The sequence below is a fragment of the Otolemur garnettii genome, unplaced genomic scaffold, assembly GCF_000181295.1.
Source record: "Otolemur garnettii isolate 467f Iridium unplaced genomic scaffold, OtoGar3 scaffold00123, whole genome shotgun sequence".
Taxonomy (NCBI): domain Eukaryota; kingdom Metazoa; phylum Chordata; class Mammalia; order Primates; family Galagidae; genus Otolemur; species Otolemur garnettii.
The window spans coordinates 3,812,949-3,822,697 of record NW_003852518.1 but is presented as its reverse complement, the minus strand read 5'-3'; the positions used below and the strand labels follow the sequence as shown (position 1 = coordinate 3,822,697).

The following is a 9,749-nucleotide window of genomic DNA, read 5'->3' as shown; positions in this document are numbered from 1 at the left end:
GGCGGGTCCGGGCTGGGGATTCGAACCCGCCACCTTAGGTGTACGTGGCTGGCGCCTTAGCCGGTTGAGCTATAGGCGCCGAGCCCAGGAACCAGTTATTATCTCGTTTCTTCATTGCCTGAATATAATGGGGGCTGTTCCTTGAGTGGCTGTTTAATGTGTGTGTGAATGAACAGGTGAGTGGATGGCTGGATGGATGGGTGAAGGAGTAGATGGGTGTATAGACAGAGAGGTAACTAGAGGGGTTAGTTGGTAGGTGGATTAGTGAGTGAAGGGAAGGGTGGCTGGGTGGAAGGATGAGCAGAGAGTAGCGAGCATGGAGAATAGAAGTAAAGGACTCAGCTCTGAGTGTTGCCAAGGTGTGAGCGCAAGCAGTCACTTCTGCTTCCACGACAAGAATACAGATAAAGACTGCAGAGAACTTTAACCTACTTATGAATCATGAATACTCAACTCATGGAATATTCTGCCAATGTGAGACACTCTGCAAAGTGTGAGGAATTATCCTGGCAGGCAGGCACACCAAGATCTGTTATGAATGTGGCCAGAGTTCAAAGGCAGACAGAAGATGACACCACAGGCCATGGGTGTGGCAAGGAAGCATGCCCAGAGCCTCGGGGGCTCCAGGGGCGGCCCAGCTGGTGGGGATCTGGGGCTGGTGTGGGGAGAGCTTCTAGAAGGGACACCACACTGATGCTTTCCTGTAGAGTGAGTAGGACACAGCACCCTGCAGCACAGGGGAAGGGTGGAGCGGGGAGGGTGCAGTGTCTGCACTGAGTGTATACAGCAAGCATGTAAACATGTCTAAATGGTGCCCTCAGGCCGAGTCAAGCACAGAGCAGAGGTTCCCAACCCCGAGCCTTCAACAGAATACTCGCAGGGCTTTCTGAAAATAGAGGTGCAGGGCCCACCCCGTGAGACAGGGGTGCTACAGCCCTGGGCAGGACAGAGGGGACCAGGAGGAGCAGGTGGGGCCGAGGCAGGGAGGGTGAAATACAGCACATCCAGTTTCATTTAATTTCCTGTCATAACTACAATTTTTAATGAACATATCTGAACTATTCATGTTACGGGAGCTTGCTAAAACTAAGAACTTACTGTCACTGGGTGTCCAGTTTTGCTAAACCTGTTAGCTCCAAGTGGGGGTGGCAGGAGAGGTTGGCAGGTCAGTAGGAAGGTGTGAAATAGGGAGGCCCACGCCCCCCTCAGTCCCAGGCCACAGAGCTGGCTGAGGAGAGCGCAACTTTGATAACATGGGAAGAGTGAGGTTGTGTGAGATAAAGTTCAGGGTGGGAGGAGATGTGATGCAGCACAGGTGGGCCAGGCAGGCTTCCTGGAGGAGGCAGCATCCTGGCGTGATGGCTGTGTGGCTGGACTGTTCTAGGCTTGGGGAGAGTCAGCCTGTTCAGCCTCTGCCCAGGGCCGGTGAGAAGGGATCAGGGATTCATTACCATGAGGTCTGGCCTATGCAGCCCGCAGGTCCACAGGGCCCAACAAGTTTCACCCCAACAGCAGATGAAACTTGTACAGACCTTGACTTCCAAGTCTGGATTGCGTTTACATACCATTCCCAAACACAGAAGGGTTGTTACTGTAGAAAGGGCCACACAGTAACGGGCGGCCCCTGAGTCCGACTCAGAAAGGCCAAGGAACAAGTCTCTCTGGTTTCTTCCTGGAAGACGAAGCAGCAGCCCTGGGAAGGAGCCTGTGAAAGTGCCAGACGGTGGGGCCCCGGTGGAGGGCAGAGCCCAGCGCAGGTGGGAGCCGGCAGCCAGCAGCAGGGCCCCGGCCACCTGCAGGGAGAAAAGGCCCAGGTGAATGAGTTGGTAGCTGCTTCTTAGGAGCGGAAGACTGGTCTGGGGTTTAAAAAAGCAAAAAGCTTGGAGGAGCAGTTCCTGGAGTGTGGCTCATGTCAGGAAACCCAAGAGGCAAATCTCTGTCTCCTGTCCCTCTTTTCCTGCCCAGCCGTCACCCCCAGCCCACCAGGCCAGCTCTCCAAGCCATGGGCACTCTTCCCTGCTCTCTCAGGGGCCCTTCCTGCCGGTGCCACCACCCTCTCCTTAGCGGCCTCCTCTGAAGATTCTTCTGGTTTTGACAGTCAGCAGCCTCTCCTCCAACCCTCAGGCCTGGCTGGCTCATCCGCACATGGGGGCTACACCTTCTAGAAGATTGTGCTTGTTTGCAGGGGGGGAGGGGGTGTCCCCTCACCATCTTCATGTCCCTGATACCCAGGAAGGGCTCAGTAAATTAACCACTGAAGAAGCATTAGGAAGTGCTCATTTGAGTTAGCTCAGGGTAAATTTAGTGGTTCTGGTTGCTGTAACAGGTCGAGAACTGGGCCTGGGATCTCAGAGGTCGTATCGCTGGCCCAGCCTGTGTGCCTTGTTCATGTACTCACAGCAGCTTTGGTGCCAGCATGCACTTTCTCAGCTGGATGAAGAACTATTAGTGGGTTGTCACCAGTGCACAGAGGTCTGTGTGTGTGGACAGGCGACTGGCCATCAGAGGGCCCTCCCCGACTGTAGCCACAGACACCTGCTGGTTTCCATCTGTGACCCTGGCCCTGACCCAGAGACTTCCCTACTCCCCTGGAACTGGAACCCACTTTAGTACTATTTCCAGGACAGCTGTGGAACTCAGAAGAAAGTCCATGAGGCCACATCTTGACAAATGAGTCTGTGAGGTCTCTCTAGGCTCCTGCTGTTCCTATGCATCTACTCTTTCAGGAAAGTTAGAATCCTGCTACTCAAGTTAGACACAGTTTGTTTATATCCTTGCTTTTTTCCTTAGATGAAAGCATTTCTGCATGTTGCTAAATGGTTTTAATAATGGCCACTTTAACAGCTCAGTAAATTCCACACACTTACAATCATTAAGGCTGGCCATGACCCTCCTGGGTACACACCACCAATGCATTTTTCTGGAGGCAGAGGTTTGGTAACAGACCTGTGTCCACATGGTAAGCTAGGTGGAGGGACAGCCAGGGTTTGAATGCAGCTCTCTCTGCCTGCAAAGGGGGGTCGCTCTGCTCCAGTTTGCCGAGCTGGTCCTTCCAAGCATAAGGTGAGCAGGGCTGGGGGACCACAGTCCCCAGAGCAGACCTGTGTGGTGTCTGTGTGTTTCATGAGACTTGGGTCCTGACAGCCAGAGTCTCCCAACTCAGGGCCCTTGACAGAGACTCTCCCTCAGTGTGGGAGGCAACTCTGTGCAGGACAGACCTGACCATGCCCTGGAGTTAGAGCTAAGTGTTTCTGAGAAGCCACATAGGCAAGTGAGGTCCTAGGTAACTAGAGGTGACAGTGCCAAGGCAAGGCTTGTCACTTCTCAGCCCCTGTTCCTCCCAAGCAGAACCATGCCTGCTGAGGTTTGGTTGTGATAATTAAGTGCGGTAATACATGAGAAGCCCCAGGAGCAATTCCTGGCACTTAGGAAAGGCTCAGTAGATGATAGCAACTGCTTACATTAGCAAGAACAATGTGTTGTCACAAGTATTTAATACATCAAGCTATTGTTGTCACAACCATAACTTTCTATGTAACTACCAATGTCACTCACCTGAAATTAGAAGGCTGGAATTCTCAATGGTGTTTCATCTTGAAAGAAGTTTGTTTTTGCCTTGAGAAAGGGCTGAGGTGAGTACACAGAGGAGTTGGTTTACTAGATAAATCACTTGAAAAAGGGAAGAATTCTTACCACTGGCACAAAGACGCTGGGGCGCTTCACGGAGGCGCAGGACACCATTGTTTTGTGGATGCCAGGCAAGTAGATGCATTTTAACATCAAGAGGAACAGGAGGATTCCCTGGAGCCACCGCACCCTCTAGACAGAAGGACCGAGTGTCAGTGAGCAGCGGGTCCTCGGCAGGTGCACAGACGTATTCACGCCAGTGGGCTGCGCTTGGAGGAGCCACTGGATTTGCTGGAACTCTACCTATCACGAATCTCTGATGGACACCAGTGCAGAGGTCTGCCGGGAGCAGAGTCAGTCAGGACTAGGCGTAAGTAAACATGTTAGAGCATATGCAGAAAGGCGGTCTGAATTCTGGCCTGGCCATCGCTATACACACCAGGATGGAGCAGGCCTAGGTATTCTCCCTCTGAGCCTCCATCTCCTGGGCTGTGAAAAAATTACCACCATAGGCAGGGAGGAGGCGTGTCAAAGAAAATACTCAGTGTGTGTTCATTTCCTCCCACCTTTATTTGTGTAGAATATGTTACATTCGGTTGGTTACAGACTACCAACACGTCCCACGTAGATTTATTTTAATTTACTCCTTGTAAAAACTAGGAGCACTCTCATTTTATAGTTCTGGAGTCGATGGCTTAGATAAACAGGGGATCAGCCAAAAACACAGCAGACCCAGCGTCAAACCCCACTTCCCACACTCTGCCACACCCCAGGGGTCCTGTAAAGAGGCTCCCCTTCCCACTGACAGCTCCCTAGGAAAGTGCTCCCGGGTATGGGATCTCATCTATTTTCACCAAGATTGTAAGTTGATGAGATGTAACTTAGAATCACATCTGGGCAGTTTAAGATCTACTTGGGAAACGAAGCAAGGCTTTATGTTGTTTTGTTTCCTCGTTAATTGGGACAGGGTCAAAATGACCTCTGACAAGCGAAACCCAGACCAGCTGTGAGCGGCCATCACACCTCCAGCCTCCTTCAGAGCAGGCTGCTCGTGGGGAGGACCAGGTGGACAGAGCTCTGACCAGCTCTGGCCAAGAGAAATACAAGGCGAGCTACAGGAGGAATTTCAAATTTTCTAATAGCTACATCTCAAAAAGTAAAATGAAACACAGGAAATTTATTTTATAATGTATTTTAGTTAAACTAGTATGTCTAGAATATTATTATTTCAATGTGTAATAAATATAGAAAGCATTGAGATCTTTTATTTCTTCATTCTCATACTGAGTTTATGAGATCCAGGGAGTATTCCAAAACTCGGAACACATCTTGGTTTGGACCAACCACATTTGAAGTCCTCAGTAGCTACATGTGGCTGGTGGCACCTGCGCTGGATAGCACAGCCGTAACCTCCCATGGGACAGACAGAGGGGAAAGGCCCCATTTTTGCCTGTAAGAGATTGACGGATGTTATCAAGGTTTCTTAGTCATTGTCATTATCAGGGCTTCCATTTGCAGGACATCAACCAGGTGCCAAGCCCTGTGCTCAAAGGACATGTATGTGTGTGTACATATGGGCAAATACACACACACACACACACACAGGGGCGCCGGTGCACTCAAATCTCAAATCTCAGCCCTCCAGGGGTGTATCTGGGTTTTAGCTTATTAGAACTTGGAGAGAGTTAGGCAACTTGCACGATGGCAAAGCAAAGAAGAGCTGGGAATAAGCCTTAGGTCTGCTGATTCTAGTCTGTGCATTTCCATTTTCACACATTCGAATTATAGCTCTTTAATCAAGGTATAAACTGCATCCTTAGAAAATCATTCATTTTCATCTTGAAGACGTCTCATTCTTTCTGTATCTGGGATGCAGACTGAATTAAAGTTAAAGCTAAATCCCTCTAACACTGTCCACAGGGTTAGTTTGACAAACTTCAGGGGATGGGGAGGGTGTCCACAGAAGGGGGGTCAGGAGAGAAAGCCATTCTGTGGGCAGAGGCTGAGGGGCCAGCACAGAGATGAGCAGACAAGGACCCCTCAGGGCACAGATACTGGGTACATTGCCCATTTCCAGGGGGGTGGTCCTGAAACACAACAGAGCATCAGAACTGAGTGGTTTGCACCAGAACTGAGTGGTTTGCCCCAGAACTGAGTGGTTTGCCCCAGAACTGAGTGGTTTGCATCAGAACTGAGTGGTTTGCATCAGAACTGAGTGGTCTGCACCACAGGCTTCTGCCCGGACCACTCCTGGGCAGGACAGTGAGTCAGTGTCCTCCAAGGACCATTTTGCCACATTATAGCTCAGCTCTCAGAATTGTGGCTACTCAGATCCCTGAGACTGGAAGCCAATTCCAGTGCTACCCCCAATTAGATGTGTGTGACCTCAGGGAAGCTGTTCAGCCTTACAGAAGCTCTGTCTTTGTGGGCGGCATACTAGAGCCTGTTTCATTAGGTGGTTATGTAGCTTAAAGTACATTTGATTGTGCAGAACTCAGTGCAGGACTTAACCTAAATACACATAGGCCATTACTCAGCAACAAATTGAGGAATCAGAAATTGGTACCTGGCATAGTATCTCCAGGGAAGAGGGAATCTCCCCAGGCAAGTTTTTCTGGCACAGAACATGATGAAAAAGATAGGACATCAGTGGGAAAAATGATATAAGGGTAAACTTACTCCCCAAGGCCAGAAGTCAGGAGGAGGCTGACTATTCACGGGGAGTCATCAGGCCAGAGCGTAGATCAGAGTCATGTCTGCCCTGACCATGCTTCTTCTAGGAATGCCCCCCACCCCCCACCTACATCGGGTGAAAAGAGCACCCTACAAAGTGCTTCCTTCTGCCCCCTCCCCAGCGCCCACGCCCACTCAGCAATTAGTCAGATGCTCGGGTGAGCTGTGAACTGACAGAGAGAACGCTGGCCACCCCCGTAGCTCTGGGCACAGGCAAGGGGAAGCCAGGCTGTCAGCACTGCAGGTGGCGAGCCATGCAAGGCCATAGTTACAGGTGACCAGAACCCAGCTAATGGGAAGAGGGTTGACTAGCACAGACAAACAGCAAAAGGTGGGCCAGGAGCCCATTGCCCAGGAGAGGCCAACAAATTAAACAGCTGGTCCTCACCAGGCCCAAGATTGGTGCCAGGAAGGTGGGAGTGACAACAGACACCCTCTCCCCTGGAGCTGCAGACTTGTGGGGGAGACAGACAGGGAACAAAACTATCGCTCAAGGCGTGTTTTAGTGGATCTGCTGAGTGCTCACAGGAAAGGTCCCTAGACATCCTAGGCTGGCCCGCTCTTCTGTTCTTCCTGTCTGTAGTTCTCAGAGTGACCATACTGGGAGTGTGACATCCTGAGATCAGGAGGGCCGGCTGCAGCAGGCTGCACTCTGCCCCATTCCCTTGTAGAGGAGGGTGCCCCACAGTACTCCATCGCAGCACATCATGGTGCCCACCATGTATGACCCAGGAGAGGCTGCGTTATGGGGTCCTTCAGCCGTGGTGCAAGTGGGGCACACAGACGAGAGTCTGCTCACTCCGGTACGTTTTCCTGAGCGGAACAGCTCCTGATGAATCCCAAGCTCTGTTGTCCCTTGCTGCCTATCTGTGAGTAACAAAGCGACTTTGCCTCACTTGTGAGGGCTCTGTCTCATCAAACTGGTATATTCTTTTCCTTTAGGAGAAAAAAAAAATCCTTTAGGAAATTACCCTGCTTGGGCTCTGGGCTAAGGCACAAAATGACCTCCAACAAGGAGACAGAAGCAGGAGCGTTGCTGGAAGAAGCCCAGAGTGTGAGGATGGCAGCCTCATCCCGCCCAGGTCTCCCCACACAGTGGGCAAGGGAGCCGGTCACAGAAGGATGGAGAAGGAGGGTGGGGGAAGGCAGGTGGAGCTGGGTGATGAGGGCCCCGGGGCTGGAGGAGAACTGGTCTCTGTTCTTGGTTGTTCCAAAACCTGCTCAACCCAGGTCACTCTGGGCTGTGGGGTGGTCCGGGGCCCTGACTACTCTCTAGGCGGGTGGAAAAGGGAGGTCCAAGGTGGTCTGTGGGGGGAGGGAGGAGCTAACTGTGGGAGTGGTGGGGCCAGGAAGCCAAGTGTGGGCTGGACATCCACATGTCCACACGTCCACTGCATCAGGAGGGTGGAACTCCAGCCAGGGCCTGACAGCCTGCTGGGGGCCCCTGCTCGCCCCATGGGAACCTCTCCAGGGCTCACCCAGCCCTGTGTGTATGTGTGCTAGCCTGGTCCTCCTGTGCGGGCTTCCATCCCAGCTGGGATCCAGTCCCTGCAGAAAGAACCACCGTGGGTAGGGGGCGGGGAGGGTGGAGGTGTAGGGACTTTGAGTTCTCCTCATAGGACCCAGGCCTTTCCCTCAACCTCGGGTCTTCACTTGTCGAGTGCCTAAGACCACCTGCACCAGGACTACTACCCAGGTGGAGAGAGAGAACAGACACCATGTGTCTGAGCAAGTCTATGTGCCCCCCCCCCCCCACAGCACAGCACCTCTTTGCTTAGGCCTCAGGATCCCACAGGTCCCTGGAGGAATTTTACGCTCATGAGTTCTGTTCCCCCCAGAAGCCACATTTCCCCCACTTGAAAAGCAGGTCCTAAGTCCCCGTGCCCTTCACTGTCCTGAGTGACCAGTGTTGGGCAGTGTCACAGAGCATGGCCCCATCTGTGTGGCCCTGACCCCCTGCCATACCTGGTTCCAGGATGCCATGATGGTGAGGTCCAGACACACTTGGCTAAGTCCTTGGTGGAGCTGGTCGATGACGTCTCTGGCAAGTGTCACCTGGTAGCTGGAGGCCACATAGTAGGCGAGGCTCACTCCAGTCACAGAGAGCTGCAACACCCGTGAGGAAGGGGCTGCTCAGATGGGGCCAGAGGAGGGGCCTGCCTGACACTGCCTGCGATTCAGGCTGTTAATCACAGTCACCCAAAGCCTAACGACAGGGATACATCCCAATGATTTTGTCATTGTGTAGTCTTCATAGCGAGGACTCACACAAACCTGGAGGACATAGACACCAGAATAGTCTGTGCCATCTACCCAGGCTGCATGGCATGGCCACTGCTCCTAGGCTGCCCCTGGCCAGTGAGTCACTGTGCTGAATGCTTAGGACTCTGCAGGGGCCTGTAACACAGTAGTGCATCTAAACACATCCAAACACAGAGAAGGTATACAGAGGAGACGGGGGACAGATAAAAAAAGGTGCACCTGTAAAGGACGTTTCCACCCATGGAGCACACAGGGCTGAAGTGGCCTTGGGAGTTGGTGATGAGAGGTGAGTGAGTGTGAAGGCCCAGGGTGTCACCCTGCACTGCCGCAGACTTCATAAATGCTGGGCACTTAGGCTACGCTAAATTCATTAAGATTTTTATCTTTCTTCACTAATAAATTAAGTTTAGCTTAACTGCAAATTTTTTACTTTATGAGCTTTTAATTTTTTAACCTTTTTACTCCTTTGTAGTAAGATGTAAACACCAACACATTGTACAGCTGTACGGAAATATTATCTCTATCTTTATCCTTTAAACTTTCTTTTATTTATTTTTATTTTTCTCTTACTTTTTAAACCTTTTTGTCAAATACTAAGACACAAACACACACATTATTAGCCTAAGCTACACAGGGTCAGATGGTCGAGGCATCATTAGGTGACGGGGGTTTTCAGCTCTGTTATAATTTTACAGGCCAGCTAGCCCTGACTGAAGTGTCACCTCGTGGTGCAGGATGGTAGCTGTAAAAAATCGCCAGTGCTATTTTGGCATTGACACCACAGTGGGAGAAAACGGCAATAACGTTGGAAGTAACCAGTGCATAATCAATTTCTCATTGAAGTCATTATTTTTTAAGATACAAACACTTTATTGTCATTTTTCACAAAATGATAAGGGAGGCTACCTCCAGCCAGTTTCTTGGTTTTCTCCAGCAGATAAGAACGTCCTTCTCCATCATACTGTAGAGCCGAAGACAGAAGTGAACCAGGCTGAGCACCAGGAGGACCAGCTGGTGGAAAGGGCACAAACAAGGGCGGCAGAAACACTCATCAACTGTTTTTTATTTTTTTTGCAGTTTTTTTTTTTTTTTTTTTTTGAACCAGCACAGCGTTCAACTACCCCCCC

The 9,749-nt window shown here is 51.1% G+C and overlaps 1 protein-coding gene across 10 annotated transcripts in view; it reads right to left on the bottom strand.

Moving 5' to 3' along the window:
* Positions 1–9,749, bottom strand: part of PKD1L1 (polycystin 1 like 1, transient receptor potential channel interacting) — a 175,459-nt gene that overhangs the window by 18,201 nt on the left and 147,509 nt on the right. For all 10 annotated transcript variants that reach the window (XR_002775242.1, XR_002775243.1, XM_023517881.1 and 7 more), the window contains 4 exons: positions 9,529–9,633; positions 8,326–8,466; positions 3,694–3,819; positions 1,566–1,793 (listed from right to left, as the gene is read on the bottom strand). Coding sequence is in view for 8 of the 10 variants with exons in the window: in XM_023517881.1 (XP_023373649.1) it covers positions 1,566–1,793; positions 3,694–3,819; positions 8,326–8,466; positions 9,529–9,633 (600 nt within the window). In the remaining 2 variants the exon portion in view is untranslated. The remainder of the gene's footprint in view (positions 1–1,565; positions 1,794–3,693; positions 3,820–8,325; positions 8,467–9,528; positions 9,634–9,749) is intronic.